This window comes from Apium graveolens, chromosome 6, assembly GCF_009905375.1.
Source record: "Apium graveolens cultivar Ventura chromosome 6, ASM990537v1, whole genome shotgun sequence".
Lineage (NCBI taxonomy): Eukaryota > Viridiplantae > Streptophyta > Magnoliopsida > Apiales > Apiaceae > Apium > Apium graveolens.
The window spans coordinates 238,569,860-238,590,125 of record NC_133652.1 but is presented as its reverse complement, the minus strand read 5'-3'; the positions used below and the strand labels follow the sequence as shown (position 1 = coordinate 238,590,125).

At 38.7% G+C, this 20,266-nt stretch overlaps 1 protein-coding gene across 1 annotated transcript; it reads right to left on the bottom strand.

Moving 5' to 3' along the window:
- Window positions 1-587: 587 nt before the first annotated feature.
- LOC141668034 (glutamate synthase 1 [NADH], chloroplastic-like) lies at window positions 588-4,189 on the bottom strand. Its single transcript, XM_074474716.1, has 6 exons — window positions 3,825-4,189; window positions 2,341-2,520; window positions 1,908-2,251; window positions 1,705-1,799; window positions 1,160-1,629; window positions 588-968 (listed from the first exon to the last, which is right to left on the bottom strand). Exons 2-6 carry the CDS (start codon window positions 2,417-2,419, stop codon window positions 961-963), a joined length of 996 nt encoding a protein of 331 aa, XP_074330817.1. The 5' UTR covers window positions 2,420-2,520; window positions 3,825-4,189; the 3' UTR covers window positions 588-960.
- Between the last annotated feature and the right edge of the window lie 16,077 nt (window positions 4,190-20,266).

Sequence of the window (20,266 nt, the reverse complement as noted above, 5' to 3'; positions counted from 1 at the left end):
ACTTGTCACCTCAATAACATTCAACAAATCAAATAAGAGTGCTAATAAAACACTAGTACAAAAAGGGTCTATAGCGTCGTTCAAAACATACTTTTAGCGTCGTTCAAGTGGCGTAGTAATGCAGGCAACACTAAAGGTATGGATCTATTGCATCGGTTATTTAGGCGACGCTTAAAATTGTTATAAGCGTCGGTTATCAGAAATGCCGACATTAACGTATAGGCATAAGCGTCTGTTATCTAAGAAACCGACGCTATTGGTATAGGCATAATCGTTGGTTATCTAAAATGCCGACGCTTTAGGTATAGGCATAAGTGTCGGTTAACTAAACTTCCGACGCTGTAGATATATGAATAAGCGTCGGTTACCAAAAATGCCGATGCTATAAGTATAGACCTATTGCGTCGGTTAACAAGAATGCCGACGCTTATAGTGTTTTTAAAAAAAATATATTTTTATTATTTTATTGATAACCTTAACTTGTTGTCTTACATACACAATGCACCTCTAGAAGACTTTGATGAGATATTATGTATAACAAACAACAAGCACAAATAAACCATAACAAATAATAAATATATACGATTTTTAAGGAAAATGTATCGATCAAGGTTTCATACATAATTATGCTAAATATCTTTCTGAATCAAAGATTTCTATATACATAAGTATGAACTTTTAACATTTTACTTGCATAGTTACTCAAATCACACAGGACCTGCAGCCACTTCCCCTGTATCTTTGTCGCCGCTGGAATTAAAGTTCAATCTTGATCAGATAAACAATACCTTCTGTTTCTAGGCACAACCTGTCCAGAATGATCAAATTCCGGGATAAACTAGTGGACAATGAACATGCACAAATTGTTGCTGGTCCAAGGACCTGACTGGAGGGTACATAGGTGGGTTCAAATGAAATTGATACTTAACACAGAGATGTCGTGAGTGGGTTAAGTCTCTGCTAGCCACCTGTAGATCACCAAAAAAAAAGTCAAAAATTAGTAACATACACCATTAGTATAGATAACCATTAGTACAAGCAGAATTACTATAAGGAAACCATATCAGAAGCAATTCATCATACATATATTATTAACATATTACTGATGATGGTAATTATTTTCATATTTAGCTTCCTCCAAGATAAGGGAATATGTTACCTCGGTCAGAGAGCACCAGAGTAGTATAGCCTTTCTTGATCGCATCATGTGCTTCTAAACAGATCCTATCTAATGTCTCTTCCAATTCGTTTCTGCCACGTTCCTTCAAATACGTAATATCTACAACTTTGATGCACCAGCCTCTGTAGTTCATTTTCTTAATAGCTTGCATTTCATCAATCGATAGAAGGGGGCCTTGGAGTGACATACGTTGACATTGTTCTTTATTGGTCTCTGTCAGATCCCCTTCTGGACCAACCATGCACTCCATAGATGTAATTATCTTCTCCCGGATAGGATCAATTGGAGGATTTGTAACCTGACCAAACATTTGCTTGAAATATTCAAAAGTAAGTTTCTCTCTGTTTGACATCACAACCAAGGGAACATCATTCCCCATCGAGCCAAGAGCTTCAACAACATCTTTTGCCATTGGTAGCAATAGCATCTCTAATGATTCGACTGTGTAACTGAAAAACAAAAACAATTCGAGTTATCTTTCATATTCCGGAAGAGTTTAGCCAGCAGGTCAAGGAGATACATACCCAAAAGCCCTCAGGGGAGCCACTAAACCATGCATTCCCATGTATTCCATATTGTCATCATTGTTAGATGCCCAACAAGCACATAGGTGAAGCCACTTAAATTTTTTGAAATGCGGAAGTTTATAAAGTCATAGATATAATAGAAGAACAAGAAAGGTGGAAATAATCAAGATGAAGAAGGCATATATATTTATAATCCTTACTTTCAAGACTCCGGTTATGGGTGGCCACACCTTATCAGATTCATCAACGGATTCAACAATGTTCTTAAGAGTTATCTTTTTCCTTTCAAGCCACTTTCCATAAGGTCGTGCTAGTGAGTATTGCTGCTTTAAAGCTTCATCATCTACACCAACATGCTTTTTGAAATCCACAAGAAACATCATTCCAGGATTCAGTCTTCCTTTCCTGGATACATCTTCTGGTGGGATATCCACCACCCCAACTTCACTTGCCATTATAACTCGTCCGCTGTGAGTAACATAGAAGCGACCAGGGCGTAATCCATTTTGGTCCAAGGTAGCCCCAAGATAATGACCATCAGTAACTGCAAGTGATTATTATAAGTCAGCAAAAACACTAAACATTGCAATATCATAATTATATGTTAAAATCAACATCATGTAAGCCTCTTACATGATATTAGTGCTGGACCATCCCACGGTTCCATGAGCGCTGAAAAATATTCATACAAAGCCTTTCGTTGAGGATCCATATTTTCGTCATTCTACCATGCTTCAGGGATCATCATCATAATAGCTTCTGGGAGACTCCTGCATGCTCGAACTAGAAGCTCAAGAACACCATTAAAAGATCCTGAAGATGCAGAAACAATGTCAATAATCTATATGAATAAAAAAAGCTTTCACCATATTCAATCAATATCCTATTCCATTTGATATGCCCTTTCATCTAGTTACTGTGTAACTACATATACATGTATCACTAGCACAGGTGACTTCATTTTTCAGATTGTGTTTATACTCTGCAAGACCAGAGCTTTGGATATTATAAAATTTGTATAGAAGTATGTCTATTGCTTGATTCTATTTCCATAAATAACGAATATTAAGAAGTAGACTGAAATTATTCCTACTGATCCTACCAAGATAACAGAAGTGAACATACAATAAGTAGTAGGAGAATGCATATATAACTTTGTTTCAGAGTCTGTCTATTGCTTCTGTTATGTCTAACATTCCAACTACACATTCACATAGCTGATAGAGCAACTCCACTTGACAGTACTTTAGGTTTATGAGTATATTTACAAGAAAGGGTAGTGCTAAAAATAAATTAAAATGCAGAAGGGAAATTTGAAAATGTTGTACAGGGTTTTTCGAATCCCCTACATGATGGTAGAATTGTATATAGATTAAGTAGTTAATATTATAGAGCATTGGAATACGTAAGTTCTGATTAGCAAAAGAAAAAAGTAACAAATACACAAATTTGTAAAGGAGATCTCAATGTGCTTTCTTTGAGCTTGTATTTATATGTACTTCAAGCAGATAGTACCGAGAACAACATAATTCTTTCTTGCAGAATATATGTACAAGATGAGGTTCTTTAGTTAATATATGTGATCATTGGAGAACTCCTTTATCTTATACTCACATGTTCAGGCTTGTATATGATACATCAAACAGGATTAAGGCTGAGATAATTTACTAGATGCCTAAAATCAGCATTGACACTCGTGATCTTTTAAGCTTTCTTCAGACCATCAAACTATTGGGAATTTTCTTGATTCATAGCCTAATATCCTCACCCTCTACTCTGCAGGATTGTCCTAACATATTTTGTTTGTATTAGCAACAAATGCACAACTTATTGACCTTATTAGTTCATGGAAAATCCGTGTTTAGTATGTTCTCGCATCCACTCTATATATCATCACTTCATTATACTACAGCAGTATAATAAAAAAAGCCGGAATTTCACAACACAAACAGCTCAATGACAACAATAATTAAACTAGACGATAATCAACACACACTCAATTTCACATTAACATTCTACAAACACCCTCAAAATCAAATCTTTACCACAAAACACTTGAATGATAACAATTCAACTAATACCCACCAAAAAAGCATCAAAGAAGCGAAATTACGAACCTTTTCTTTGCGCTTGCTAGTTTAAACCTCAGAAGCAGAGCAATCAGCAAAGATGAGGATATCGCGAGTCTGCCGAACTATATCGACCGGAGATTTAGGCTAAGACTTGAAAATGCCCTTCATTTTCGTCGCTGACGAGAGTGTCTACTCACCGCCGTGACTCAACTAGGGTTCAACCGGACAAACAGATTCATGTTCTCTCTCTTTCTACGATCTCTGTCTCTGTCGGTGGTGGCAGTATAGATGCAGCGATTGTGTATGCATTAGTAGGAATCTGACTTATAGATTCAAACCTAATTAGTTTTTGGATTCGCAAATGGTCGAGAACAGAGACGACGGATATAAAGATCTGGGTTTGAATTGAAAGAAATAGTGGGGTTCCCGAGAATAGCGTGAAATATAGAGTAAATTATTTATATTTGGATTATTTTATATAACCATTATATTTTTTTAAAAAAAATATAATCTTTTTCTTGTATATAATTTTTATATAAATGGATTTCGAATTGATCTAAAATATAAATAAATATACTCATAATATATTTTTATAATAAATTTTGCAAAAATGATTTTAGTTACATGTGATTACTCATCATTATATTTAAATCAAAATTTTTAACTATGTTAATAATTATTATATTTTATTTATTTTTAATATAAAAAATTAAAAATATAATTTAAATTTTATTACATTTTTATAATAAATTTTCAAAAATGATTTTGGTTAGATGTGATGACTCATCATTATGCTTAAATCATAATTTTGAATTGTGTTAATAATTATCATATTTTTATTTATCTTTAATATCAAAATTTAAAAAAATATATATATTTTATATAAAATAATTATATTGAAATAGAATAAAAAGTATTCGATAACAAAATATTTATATAAATATAAAAAAATTAGTTAAAGAAAACAAATTTTTGAAAGAAGTTTAGATTACTCATCATATGTTACATCAAAATTTTGAATTATGTTAATAATTATTATATTTTTATTTTTTAATATAAAAATTTAAATATATATTTTTATATAAAATAACTTTATTGAAATAAAATATTAAGAATTTGATAACAAAATATTTATATAAAAAAATAGTCAAAAGATAGTATAATATAAATAATTTTAGAAGAGAATTCCAAGATATTTATTTTGAAACAAATATTTCTATTTTAATAATTTAAATTTTTTATTTTGTTAATCGAAATAGGATCTCTTCTCGAAGAGTAGTATTTTTAATAATTTTTCCTTATATAGTATGACAGATCATATTATTATTCACATGATAATATATTTAATGAAAATTCTCAATAATTTGAAAATCCAATCTTTCTATAAATTTTAAAATAATCATTTGTAAAAAAAATCGGATACTTTAATTACTCACAATATAATTAAAAAAATTGGTACAACTAAATACCAGTTAAAATTTGAATTTTAAAAATAATTAAAATTATTTAAAAATAAAAAAATAAAAAAAAATCACACTCACCAAACTTGACGCAATCACTTGTACACACCCTATGTGAAATATAAATTCCCCATCCTATATGCAGACTGAGAAGTAAAAAGAGATCACAGGATGCCAGAAAAATTTATCCTTTTTAAAAAAATTTAAATACTTTTAGTGTCGGTTAAAGATAATGCGACGTTAAAGGGTCAGTTTAGGCGTCGGTTATTTAGGCGTCGTTATTCATGATGACGCTTAGGATCATTTTAAGCATCGGTTGAGTAAAGACCAATGCTACAGGGCCTACTTTAGGCATCGGCTAAGTAAAAACCGACGCTTTAGGATAAGTTTTAGGCATCGGGTGTTAATGACCGACGTTAAAGGTTGGTTTTAAGCGTCGCCTGACTAAAGACGACGCTAAAGAGTCAGTTTTAGGCGTCGGTTGTTTCATGACCGACGCAAAAGATCCAACACAAATGACATTAAGTGTCGGTTAAGCTAACACCCGACACCTAAAGTATGTATAGGCCACGGTTCTGTATATAACTGACGCTAAAAGTGCGATTCTTAAAGATAATTCTGTACTAGTGAAAATGTCAATATCATGACGCTCTCCATTAAAAAAGCTCTAAATACCACGATAGAGCTACGCTCTATTTATATAAAAAAACTAACAAAATTACTTTAGTTAGAAGTCATGGACTTTTACACTAGTCTACCTATTATATATGCGAAAGTTTTTAGAAATATAAGGTAAAATGAATATCATATTATTTGTAAACAATTTTTGATACCCAATTCTATATCTCCTGTGGTATTCCGTGATAACTCCGGTGAGCGGGGAGACTCATTCTGACGCCGTGACTGGACTCCCTAGTGATGGTTGTGGTGTAGCTTATGTATGGTGTCTACAAAACAACACCGGAGGGGGGTTTGAGCCCAGCGGTGCGGCGCCTCCGGTGTGAGAGTAAGAACTTGCTTGGGGAAGACGAAGATAGATAGGAAAGGGAGATAGCTGTGTGTGTGTATATGAGTGTGTAAGAGAGCGTAACCCTTAAACACTTTCCCTTTGGGGTATTTATAACCCAAAGGTAGGGTTTATGGGTTGGTACCTTTAGATCATGGCTGTTCATTGCTCTGGCGGAGGACGCCTGACTCGGATGGATTCCCTACATGTGTCCAGGCAAGTACCACCTTTGTAATACACGAAAGGCATGCTGACGCATGTCATACTTGTCTCAGATGTTGGTTGTTGATAGTTGTCATTGTCACGTGCCCGCGTACCCTTCCTTGGCGGGCTGTGGGGCATGCCTGTGTTTAGGGGACCCCCTCGAGTCTGCTCTAGCTGGGTTGGATTCTAGCTGGGAGGTGATCCTGCTCCTGGGTTGGGGCTGGGCCAGCCTATCAACCTGAGCCTGGATCCCCCCACTTGTTTGTTCCAAGTGAGGGGAGGTCTCGGTTCCCCACCTGAGCTTGTCTCACCCGAAATCTAGGTTGGGCTCTAGCTGGGTTTTCTATACCCTATCATTTGCCCCCCACTCCCTTATGTAGATTTTATGGATGAGGGAGTAGAGTAGGGTTATGTGGCTGTTGTTGCCATAAGAAATTTTTTCTTCTTTCTTGCCCCCAATCCGGGTATGGTATTTTAAAGACCAATCCGGATTCAAGTAGGAGAAAGTGGTTTCCTTAGTAAAAATTTTCTTCTTTCTTGGACTCCAATCTGGGTATGGTGTTGTAGAGACGAATTCGGATTAGAGTAGGAGAAAATTGTTACCTTAGAAAATTTTTGCTTCTTTCTTGCCCCCAATCCGGGTATGGTGTTGTAGAGACCAATCCGGATTCAAGTAGAAGAAATTGGGTACCTTTGAAAATTTTTGTTTCTTTCTTGCCTCCCAATCCGGGTATAGTGTTGTAGAGACCAATCTGGATTCAAGTAGGAGAAAATGGTTTCCTTAGAAAAATTTTGCTTCTTTCTTGCCCCCCAATCCAAATTCAAGTAGGAAAAATTGGCTGCCTTTGAAAATTTTTGCTTCTTTCTTGCCCCCCAATCCGTTTATGGTGTTGTAGACCCCAATCCAGATTCAAGTAGGAGAAATTGGTTTCCTTGGAAATATTTTCCTTCTTTCTTGCCCCCCAATCCGGGTATGCTGTTGTAGAGACCAATCTGGATTCAAGTAGGAGAAATTGGTTGCCTTAGAAAATTTTTGCTTCTTTCTAGCCCCCCAATTCAGGTATGGTGTTGTAAAGAGCAATCCGGATTCAATGGAAGGAACTGGTTGCCTTGGAAAAATTTGCTTCTTTCTTGCCCCCCAATCCGGGTATGGTGTTGTGAGTGGTAGGATCTGGGTAAGGGACTAGGACCCGGGTAGGAAGCTCTGAATTCTGAAAAATTGGGGGAGTTGTAACATTTTTCAGTTCCCCCCACGATTTTGAATTGTGGGCAGTTAATTTTCCTTAGAAATTGATCCATAATGATTATGGGGTTTAATGTGTATTGTGTGTATATATATACATATATTAGCATAACTGAAAGGTTAACCAACCCTGGGCTGCCATGTGACAGGGTAGTTCTCCCCATACCCCTATATAAAAGGCTGCACCCCCTTCTCTTCTTTTCTTTTTTATTCGCACTAGAAAAACCCAACAGTCACTACTTCTTTTTCTCTCCAATTTTGCGACGAGATTCAACGTTGCAGTCTGTATGGTTTTCTTCGCCGTTGTTGCTCTCTGTGCATCTTTTTTCTTCGATTCGACTTGTAAGCTTTCGGTTTCCTCTCTTTTTTTCTTTGTTTTATCTCTGATTTTTTGCATGCTTCAATTTTGTTTTTACTCGTGGATTTGATGCGGAATAGGAATGTTTTGTGTTATTTTGTGGTAAAAATTTTGTTTTTTGTCTTCAATTTTTGTTGCTATGCTTAGATCTGCGAGTAATTCAGTGTTTTTCCTTGGTTTATGGTTCGATTTTCTGGGTTTTTGAGGCTGTGTTCTTGGTGTTCTTGGTGGGATAATCGTATGTATATGTAAAATGGTGTATATTTTGGTTTTTGATTCTTGGTGGAACTTGTTTCTGGGTTAGGGTTTTTGTTTATAGCCGTGTTGGGGGGTGTATACCTGGTTAAAGGTTTATTTTTGTGCTCCTGTTTGATTGTTTAGCTTTGTAGGATGTTCATACCCGGGTTTGAAGGTATTCTTGGGTCTGGGTGAGTGGGAAGTGTTTTGAGTTCTATTTTATGATAAGTAGGAATATAGTGTTTGGGGTAGTGCTAATCTGGATTAGTGATGTGTGGTCGGGTTGGACTTGCATTGCCGGTCCGGATTGGCAGGTTATTGTAGAACTAACATAACATGCCGGGTCCGGACCATTAAGTAAAAACATAAAACTTGTAGGAGTACAGACGAACTGACATTGATTTTAATAGGTATATGGTCCGGACCAAGCAACTTGCTATAAGACCTTTTTCTTGCTACCCAGGTTCATCAAACCAGGAGAGTGATCCGGATTCTTCAGAAAGAGATCAGATCCGGGTTGAGATGGGTAAGATGGCTGCTACCTCGACTAAGATTTTAAGTAATTTTTGGTATAAAAGACTCTCAGATCGGTCCATACCCTTTACTCCTGAGGAGTACTAGATCGATGTGAAGTATCATTTTGTGACCAGGGCTAAAGATGTTGATAATGAAGTTTACTACTTGAGGATTAAGTATGAGAAGCAGCCCGATGGTCACCCCGGGGTCTATAATCAAGGGTCCCTTGATAGAGCTTTCTCATATTTCCCTATTAGCCGGGACCACTATGTAATAACCCCAATTTTTGGAATTTTTGAAACACTAATGAATAGTAACTTTTGTTGATGATGCTGATTAAGGAAAATTGTCAAACCATGCTATATAGGAGTACTGTTATGGAAATTCTAAGATCATGTTAGTATTCCATAAAGTAAATGAGTGTATCTAAAGGTCGTCATAATTCGGATTCGAAAACTTTGATTTTTCCTGAAAATCCACCAGATACCGAAAGAATTGAGTATAAGGTAACATGATTAAAAGGATTTAAATTCAAGGATTATAAAAGAGGATCATAAAAGGAATATAAAATATTGATAAAGGTTAGGGGGACCCAAGTAATAAAATCACGGATACATTTCCTCGAACGACCAACGAGAACGAACGATAAGCGAATCGTATAACCATTAAGCGATTAAGAAATGCAAGAGAGATTAGTGCAAAGATCAAGGCTATAAATCAAACACAGATGCAAGGAGTAAGCCAAGGATGCTTCCACCACCAAACATGGACAAATGGCAAAGAAATGAGGCCATCATTGTGACACTAAGCTTAATTATCATCCACTCACTTAATCAAGCCATTAACCACACAAATATCAACCACACTTCATTTCTCACCACACAATTAGCCAAGACAAGTCAAAATACTCTCTTCCCCCTTTTTAGCAAGCTCTCCCCCCATCTTGTACCATTTTGGATGGAGCATCTCAGATCTGGGTGGAATCCGAGGCGCCATATGTTTATTAAACATCTTTATAAGTATGTTTACAAGATATCCCCACTGCATATAACCCCCAATGGGATTACGTCTATGGCATGGTTCATAGCTTGTTGCAATAAGACGGGGTTCCATCCTTCACTGAAGCCATTCCATCATCTTTTCTACTCGTCAAAATCAAACCAGAAGCCCTTTTATGAGATCAGGTTTCGGGCTGCTGATTGCGGGTATGGTCCGGGTAGGTCCAAGCCGATTATGCACCTGACCTCCCTGAAGTATTGGAATAGGGAGATAATTCTCTTGAAGGGTATGGACTTGGCCTACCTCCCCTATTTCACTTTAGAGGGGATTCAAACTAAATTTCACCCGGCTTTTCTTGAGGGTGAGGCAATTGAGCAGATCCGGGCCTTCTATGATAGTCTCGAGTTTCAGCTTACCCGAGACACTTTTCTTAGTCATAAAACTCTGTTTAATTTTGGGTGTAAGTTTGTTTTTTGCTTTGCTTTTAGATTTATGTATAAATATATCCAGATATTTATTGTTTTTTGATACCTGGATCATATTTATGTTGTGCTTACCCGGGTTCTTCAGTATTTTTGACTTGGTTTTTCTTGTTTTTCTTTCAGGTATTCCCCACTATAACCCGGATTTTGTTGCCATCATGTCTTCCTCTGCGTATGTTGCTGCCTTCAACAGTCTTGGGATTGCCTTCAAGATAAAAAGCCTTGCTGGTGGTGGATCCGGGTCTACAGATACCGAAGGGGGAGCCGAGTCATCTGCTCCTCAGAATGTGGTGGATCCAGGTAGTGAGACTCTGAATGTTAAACCCCTTGTTCAGGATATCACTGATGATGATGAGCCCCCTAGGAGAAGAAGAAGAAGAATCCATCCTCCAAGCCTCCCCGGGATAAGACTGTTGTTGCTGACCAGGTTGTTTGTGACTCGGAGGGGAAATGTCCGAATGGGGAACCGATGAAAGTTGGGACTAAGACCCATGTAGACCTTGCTAACTTCATGTCAGACATCCCGGCTGATGATGATTTGGATGATATAGAGGGATCCGGGATGGCTGCAAGTTTCAAGAAGGTTACTGATCACTGTGGACAGGTATGTTTATAATCACCTTCTCTTTCATACCAGGGTAGGATTTCTTTACTTAGTCATTTTTTCTTGTTTTCTTTCACGTTGGGAGTGATATCGCTGTCTGCTCGGATATAGCCTTCAACGAGGTCTGGGAGGCCAACAAGAGGACCGGTTCTGAAAAGGAGAGGGCTGATAATTTGAAGGATGAGTTGGATGAGGTCCGGGAGGTTTTAAGACCGTTGAATCGAGGTTGAACAGACAGCTGAAGGAGGAGAAGGCTCGGGCCGATGGCCTTGCAAAAGAGGTTGAGAAGCTGAAAGCTGATTTGGCTGCCAAAGAGAATTTGAGCAAAGAGGCTATCATTGCCGATTTTAAGGCAAGTGATGAATTTGTCCGAATTGGTGTCTAATCCGGATTGCTGTTTTAATGAATATTGTTTCGTTTGCTGTTACTAATTCCTTGCTTTATAATATTTTTTATACTTAGAAAATATTTTAAGTAAAAATTTGTATATTTCAACCCAGGTATGAATCCATAGCCGGGTTGATATTTGCATTGTATCACTTTTTGTACTTAGAAATATTTTAAGTACAAAGTAATTGCTTTCAGCCCATGTATGAATTCATAGTCGGGTTGATGTTTTCTTTAAATACTTGCTTTTAACCCGAGTGTGAATCCATAGCCGGGTTGATATTGGCTTTATTTTGTTTTTTGTACTTATAAAATATTACAAGTACAAAGTTATTGGTTTCAACCCGGGTATGAATCCATAGCCGATTGATGTTTGCATTGAATATTTACTTTCAACCCGGGTATGATTCCATAATCGGGTTGATATTGGCTTTATATTGCTTTTTGTACTTAGAAAATATTACAAGTGCAAAATTATTGCTTTCAACCCGGGTATAAATCCATAGCCGGGTTGAAGTTTGCTTTGAATATTTGCTTTCAACCCGGGTATGAATCCATAGTCGGGTTGATGTTGGCTTTATATTGTTTTTTGTACTTAAAAAATATTATAAGTACAAAATTATTGCTATCAACACGGGTATGAATCCATAGACGGGTTGATGGTTGCTTTGAATATTTACTATTAACCCGGATATGAATCCATAGCCGGGTTAATGTTGGCTTTATATTGCTTTTTGTACTTAAAAAAAATTTTAAGTATAAAATTATTGCTTTCAACCCGTATGAATCCATAGATGGGTTGATGTTTGCTTTGAATATTTTCTTTCTACCCGGGTATGAATCCATAGCCGGGTTAATGTTGGCTTTATATTGCTTTTTGTACTTAGAAAATATTATAAGTACAAATTTATTTCTTTCAACTCGGGTATGTATCCATAGTCGGGTTGATGTTTCCTTGAATGTTTTCAACCCGTGTGTGATTTTATAACCGGGTTGATGTTTGGTTTTTCATAGTAATTGTTTAATAATAACTGACTGAATTGGAAAATTTCTTTTCATTAATCTGAAATTTTCTTCATACAAGAATTTGGATCATAAAGTGGTTTCTTATCAAAGGCTACAAGTTTTTGATTGCTTTTTGTTGCTTTCTCTACTAATAGAATTTTCTGAGCCTGAGTCCATGCCAGGTATTGGGGATCTCGGATTCGTCCATGTTCATTAGCTTGTAAGTCTCTGGCCTTAGTACTTCTTTGATTTTTTAAGGCCGCTCCTACTTGGGCATCAGCTTTCTAGTATTGGTGGGATCCGAGGCTTTTGTATCTCGAAGTACCAGGTTTCCAACTTGAAAGTTCTTGACCCTGGACTTCTTGCTAAAGTGCTCCTTAGTTTTCTTCTTGTATTTTTCCATTCTTACTATAGCCTGGTCCCAGACCTCATCAATGAGCTCAATATTTGTTCTGAGCCCCTCCTCGTTAGCTATTTCATCTAAGTTGATCGCTTGGTAAGAAGGGGATCCTGCTTCGATAGGCAACATTGCTTTTGTTCCGTAAGCTAGCTTGAAAGGTGTTTCGTCTGTGCTTGTCCGGGGACTAGTCCTATAGGCCCATGACACATTTGGCAATTCTTCTGGCCACTTACTTTTACTTTCTCTAAGCCTCTTCTCTATGCCCCAGAGAAGGATCCAGTTTGTCACTTTTACTTGTCCATTTCTATGAGGGTATGCTACTGATGACTTTTTGTGCTTGATACCCCGCTCTTGGAGATAAGATTCGAATTCTGACCCGATAAACTGCGGTCCATTGTCTGATACCAGGACTCTCGGGATTCCGAACCTTATCAATATATTATCCATGAATTTTATACAATCCTGCTGGTTTATGGTTCTCATTGCCTTTACTTCCACCCATTTAGTCATGTAGTCGATTGAGACTATGAAGTATCTTAGATCTCCCCTGGCCCAGGAGAAGGGTCCCATAATGTTTATCCCCCAAACAGCGAAGATGATTAGAGATAGGACTGATGAGGGTAGTACTATGCTTAGCGGGGATATATTGCTGAAAAGCTGGCACTGCTTGTGTTTCTTTACAAATTCAACTGCATCTTGGTGGATTGTTGGCCAGTAATAACCTTTCCTTATTATCTTGTGAACCAGGGCTTTCGCATATATATGATCTCCGCATATCCCTTCATAGACTTCCGTTAAACAATATTCTTCCTCCGCTCGGCCAACACATTTCAGGATAGGTGAGGAGAAGGTCCGTCGATAGAGTAGTCCTTCTTTAAGGAAGAACTTTACTGCCTTAGCTTTTAATCTTTGAGCCTTTCCTTTTTCTTGTGGGAGTTCCCCCTTGTCCAAGTAGTTGATGAAAGGAGTCATCCATTTCAGATTATTTTCTATCTCCAGTATCTCTTCAGTTTTTAGTGTTGGCTTTTGCAATTCCTCAAAGTAGACAGAGCAATCCAGGTATGATGAGTTCTGGACCAGCTTGGACAGGGTATCCTATGAATTTTCTTCTCGACAGATTTGTAGAACTCGGCTCTGTGGTATCGGCCTCTGAATTTTCTTCTCGATAGATTCGGCTCTGTGGTATCGAGGCTAGGTAGCTCTGGACCAAAGCTTGGTATTTGGGTAGAATTGGATATTTCGCTATATTTTTGTCATTTATTTGTTTAACTACAATCTGGGAGTCGCTATAGATGTCAAGGTCCTGGACCCTGAGGGTCCTAACAAGCTTCAATCCTGCAATCAGGGCTTCATACTCTTCTTGGTTGTTTATTGCTGAAAATCTGAAGGAGATAGCAGTTTGAATAGTATAGCCATCTGGGCTCTTTAGGATGAGCCCGACTCCTGACCTTTCATTTGTTAAAGATCCATCGACCTTGAGAGTCCAGGCACCCGGGTTAGGACCTTGGAGTTGGGTATAGTTATTGTCTGGGTCAATGCTCATGGGCATAGGCCCATCTTCTGGAAAGTTGCATTCTATGATAAAATCAACAAATTCCTAGTCTTTGATAGCAGTCCTTGGAATGAAACTCAGGTTGAATTGACTTAGCTCAACTTCCCAATTTACAATTCTTCCAGAGATATCTGGCTTATGTATTATCTTCCTTAAGGGTTGATCGGTCACAACCCAGATCTCCCTCCCTTGGAAGTAATTCCTGAGCTTTCTGAATGCTGTGACCAAGGCAAAAGCAAACTTTTCCAATCTTGGGTACCTGGTCTCGGAATCTTTTAGTACTTGGTTTACGTAGTAAACTGGTTGCTGTTTTCCACTGACTTCCCTGATCAGTGCCGCTCCAACTGCTAGGGCTCCTACTAAAAAGTAGAGGAATAGGGCTCCTCGGGTAGGGCTTTAATTAGGACTGGTGGCTGGTAGAGGTATCTTTTGATTTCTTCAAATGCTCTTTGACATTATGGGCTCCAATTAACTTCTTTCTTATTGTTGGCTCCTTTTAGCTAGTCAAAGAAAGGTAGGCACCTTTCTGCGAGCTTTGAGACAAATCTTTTGAGTGCTGCTAGTGATCCTGCTAGTTTCTGCACATCCTTCTGGGTCCGGGGAGGCTTCATCTCTTGGATTGCTTTTATCTTCTCCGGATTGGCTTCAATCCCCCGGTTGCTTATCATGAATTCAAGGAATTTTATGCCCCCCACTCCAAAGGTGCATTTTTCTGGATTTAGCTTGAGCGCATGTTTCCTTAAGTTGTTAAAGCATTCTCTTAGATCTTCGATGTGACCCGGGATGCTTGTGGACTTTGCAATCATATCATCAACATAGGATTCTAAGTTTCTTCCAAGTTGGGTCTTGAAAATCTTATTCATTACTCTCTGGTAGGTTGAGCCTACATTCTTCAATCCAAAAGGTAACATCATATAGGCATAGACTGCTCTGTGGGTGATAAATGCTATCTTTTGGATTTCTTTCAGATTCATCTTGATTTGGATGTATCCTGAGAAGGCGTCCATAAAACTTAGCATGACATGCCCGGATCTAGCATCTATCAGTTGATCAATATTTGGCAGGGCGTAGGGATCCTTTGGGCATATATTATTCAAGTCGGTGTAGTCAACACACATTCGCCATTTCCCGTTTTCCTACTTTACCATTACCATATTAGTCAGCCATTCCGGGTACTTAACTTCGCATATGATTCCAGTTTTGAGTAGTTTTTCCACGTCTTCGTCTATAGCTTTCTACCTCTCCGGGGAAAAATTTCTTCTAATCTGCTTAATGGGTTTCCTATTTGGATTAACATCCAAGTTGTGCATTGCTATGGATTCATGAAGCCTTGACATGTCTCTTGGGCCCCAAGCAAATACATCATCGTACCTTCGGAGCAATGACACCAACTCTTCTCTAAAGATAGTTCCAAGCCCAGATCCTATCTTTACCTTTTTAGAAGGATTACTCTCATCGATCAAAATTATTTTTGTTTCTACTGCAGCCTCAACCTTTGCTTGATCTTGGTTCGAGACCATTTGCTGGATCCGGGCTTCATCATTCTTCTTCATGTAGATTTGACCATGGGTCGGCGTCTTTTCTTGGTTAGTTTCCCTTAATTCATTTGCTTCAGGGTTGGTTGCTTGAATAGTAGGACTACTCTGGCTGAGAGCTGGGTTTACTTTAATCTCTACCATGACTTGGTTGCTTTTTGGATCTTCTGATCCTAACTCGGTTGCTTTTGGATCCATGTTAGATTCTATAACTTGAACTTCTTTTCTCGCAACATCCCTTGAGGGGGCGGTGTTTTTGTTGCTCTACTACTTTTGAAGGACTGTGGCCTTCCTTTTGTTGTCCTGGTGAGTTTCTTCCATGATCAGGGCCTGGCTATAACATCTTTCTGCGACTTTATAGTCTCCTTTAACTTCTCATATCCCAGTTGGAGTTGGCAACTTGATTTTCAAGTGTTATATAGAGGTGATTACTTGTATTCTGGTCAAAGCTGAGCGACCAATTATTCCATTATAAGATGAGGGAGTGTTAATCACATAGAATTTTATCACATGGGTTACTTGGTTTGGAATTGATCAAAATATGACAAGCAGGTATATGGTTCCTTTAATCGGGACCAAGTTATTCCCGAATCCATAGAGGGGGTCCTCCTGGCACTAATTTGAGCGGATACTCCCTAGTTTTATACGATCCACAGTATGCTTGAAGAGAATGTTAAACAAGGAGCCATTGTCTATGAGCATCCTTCTCACCTCATTATCAAAAATATCAAGTGTTACTACCAAGGCTTTATTGTGATTGGGGTTGACTCCCTCATAATCCTTACTGCTGAAAGAAATTACCATCTCCGGGAACAATTGGATAGAGAATACCTCATCACCTGAGTCCGGGTTGCGGGGAGGTGAATGGGAGCCTCATAGGACTATATTGACCATATTTTTTCCTTTTCTTGATCCTTCTCCTTTCTGATTGGTTTCTCGGGATATGTATTGGTTGAGGTTCCCCTTCTTGACTTTCTCCTCAATGAAGTACTTGAGAGATAGACAATTTTATGTTTTGTGGTCATGCGTTTCATGATAGTCACATTGTCTATTGTAAGGTTGGCTCTCTAGGGGAGTCTGCATGGGCTTCGGTAGGTAGTAGAATCCGTCTTTGATCTCTTTCAGTATTTCCTCCTTGTTCCTATTTAGGAGGGGTCCACTCTGGCTCCTTCCTAGGCTCTCTGGCTTGCCTAATTGGTCCTGGGTCGCTCTTGGATTCCGTCTTAGGACCAAGTTTTTGAAATATTGGAGTATTCTGCACCACATTGGTCTGCTAACTTTGTTTGCTCTACTTGAACTTTTTGTCCTGATGGTAACCCTCTTTCAGTCGGTCATCAGAGTTCTTGCTCCTGGATCCCCCGTTTCGGGTCATCTTTATAGCCTGGAGCACATCTGTTTCTTTGATGAATCTGACTGCCATAGAGTAGGCAGCAGCTAGGCTATGTGGTTCCTTGTTGATCAACTCTATAATATACCTTTAATTGTGTTCCAGGTCCAGGTTTCTCCGGAATATGCTTAGTGCCTCCCGCTCATCTAAGTTTGAGATCTTATTGATTCCTTCCTAGAAACGCCTCATATAGGCTGAAAGAGTTTCGTTGTCATACTAGCGTATATTTTCGAGATGGCACATGTGCAACTCATGTGTCTTGTTTGCTTGGAATTTCCTAAGGAAGGATCCGCGAAACTCTTTCTAGCTGTTGATGCTTCAGGAGGGGATCCTGCTAAACCACCTCTGAGCCCCCCTTAAGAGTCGATGCGAAAAACCCGGACTTTGTTAAATCATTGTAGTAGTATATCTGTGCAATTTGCTCAAAATAATTCAAGTGTTCTTCTGGATCCCCCAATCCGTTAAATAAATCAAAGTTGTAATGCTTGAGGTTTCTCTTCCAGGGAATGGCCTCTAGAGAATGGCTGAATGGTGTTAAAGTATCCCCAATCTCCATCCCAGAGTCATTCTCCATCTTTCTTTGGAGTTCATAAATCATATCGTTGAGGTCCTTCTGCCCCTCCTCCTCATCATCGGAAATGACCTCGGGGGTGGGGTCCCTCCGGGGCCTCTTGCCCTTGGCATTGGTCAGTAGCCTATCCTCTTCTAGCTGCATTTTTTTTGAATATTTAGCTCAAGCTTTGCTTCTTCTTCTTTTCTTATCTGTTCTCTCATCTCTTCGAATATCTTCTTCCTGGTTGTTTCTATCTCTTTCTTATTTTGGTCTTTTTTATTTTTCTTCCCCTTAACTCTGATTCGGTCAAAGACAGATCTCCTAGATTGCTGAGAGCCCCAGGACTATTCTTGATCATCCTACTGTTCAAATTCTAGCAAAACCCGGGATTGCTCTTTTCTGTAGATCCTGATTGCTTCAGCGAATTCATTGCTGGTTAGGTTGGCCATATGCTCCTCGACCACTGGAACATTGGTATATTTATATTTATTTAGCTCAATGAGGTTCATGGCATCCCAGGGCGTTACTACCCTTTCCAAGACCGGGGTATGTTATGTCAATGGTTGCTCCTGAAGGATTTCTCGGTCACCCCCAGGGTCTTGTGCCTGAGAATGGTCCTGGTCCTGGACCCGGGTACTTGCGGAGGGTCTCCCAACCTTACTCTTTCCTACTCTTTCCATTGTCTCAAGTGTACAAACAACAACTGACCAAGATTTGAAGCTAAAAATGTTGATCCAAGGTTGCTTTTTAAAGATAACAATTTTTTTCCAGAACAACACTAAAGAAATTTTCAGGGTTTTGCTAACAATATTGCGGAATAAGTATAACGTGGTCTAAAACATGAAGAAAATATTCAAGCTAAAACATATTTGGGTTTTAAAACAATCAAAACTATCTATAGCGCACACAAACGTGGCTTCAAAGCAAACAGAACTGGACTCACACAAACATCACCTAAAATGACGAGCACACACAAATGTGGCTTAAATAAACAACATTTATAGTTATGAGAGAGTGTGGTTGCTTAGTTTGTTACAGGTTAAAGAAATGGACTCTTTTAAGAGCTTGCTGATGAAGGTGAATCAAGGGGCGTCGTGATCCAAGGATGGAGAGCCCCTCCTTCTAGCACCAAATGATAACTCCGGTGAGCGGGGATGGTCCTTCCGATGCCGTACCTGGACTTCCTTACGATGGTTGTGGTGTAGCTGCTGTGGGGTGTCTGCAAAACAACACCGGAGGGGGGGGGTTGAGCCCCACAGTGCCTCCGGTGTGAGAGTAAGAACTCGCTTGAGGAAGACAAAGATAGATAGGAAAGGCAGGTGGCTGTGTTTGTATATGAGTGTGTAAGAGAGCATAATTCCTAAACCCTTTCCCTTTGGTGTATTTATAGCCCAAAGGTAGGTTTTATGCACCAAAGGCGTGCTGACGCATGTCATGCTTCTCTCAGATGTTGGTTATTGATAGCTTTCATTGTCACATTCCCACGTGCCCTTCCTTGGCGAGCTGTGGGGCATGCCTGTGTTTAGGGGACCCCCATCGAGTCTGCTCTAGCTGGGTTGGATTCTAGCTGGGAGGTGATCGTGCTCCGGGGTTGGACCTAGGTCAGGCTATCAACCTGAGCCTGGATCCCTCCACTTGTTTGTTCCAAGTGAGGGGGGTCTCGGTTGCCCAACTGAGCTTGCCTCACCCTAAATCTGGGTTGGGCTCTAGCTGGGTTGCCTATACCCCATCACTCTGTATATGTAACTCTTTTAGTATTAACTTAAACACGTTCCCCTCTATGTAAACATATTGGAATTCACGATGGCTTGCAAGTAAAAAAATAGCTAAAGAATTTTTTTATGTACACACTATATAGATTCCTTATCCTCTTTATATAATCTGTCTGTGTACAATTTATAAAAAAAACGTGTACATCTATATGGGTCTAGTTTACATGGAATTCATCCTATCACACAACGCCACGTGTAAAGTAAAATTTCAGGTATTGTGCATGAGATTTATATTCACACGTACGTGTTTGAGGTCCATATAGATAAACAATTTACTACATGGGTTGATGATACAAAAATCAATAGATTTATATTTACATTGAATTTTAGTAATGTATATCATGTCGTAAATCATATACACATACACATACACGAAATATAAATATAAATGAAAATATTTATATTGTATGATGTACAACTGCATATAATTTATAGCTTATATTAAAATTATCAAAGAAGGCTTAAGTTAAATCGGGTTGGGTTGGTTTGGCCAAATTTTTTTTGAACCCGTACCCAATGCATCTAATGCGGTTTGAAATTTTTTTAACCCAACCATGGATCGGGTTTTTTAAAATGGTTTAATCGGCCTAAAAGAGGGTTGGGTTGGGTCGGTTTGATCGGATTGATGAACCCATGAACACCCCTAGTCGGAGGTAATGAACTGATATGCCATGTTCTCCCTCATCTCCCTCATCTTCCTGAGTTCACTCAACTCACCACTAAGAGTGGACAATGCCTAGTATAAAGATTTGTCCAGGTTTGCTATTTTGATATAAAATCTCATACA

What these genes read in the sequence shown, in the direction of transcription:
- LOC141668034 (XM_074474716.1), bottom strand. Translation starts at nt 2,419, where the DNA reads ATGGATCCTCAACGAAAGGCTTTGTATGAATATTTTTCAGCGCTCATG. An exon ending in TGGTCCAGCACTAATATCAT is followed by an intron (nt 2,252 to 2,340) that starts GTAAGAGGCTTA and finishes AATCACTTGCAG; the next exon opens with TTACTGATGGTCATTATCTT. An exon ending in CCATAACCGGAGTCTTGAAA is followed by an intron (nt 1,800 to 1,907) that starts GTAAGGATTATA and finishes AAAAAATTTAAG; the next exon opens with TGGCTTCACCTATGTGCTTG.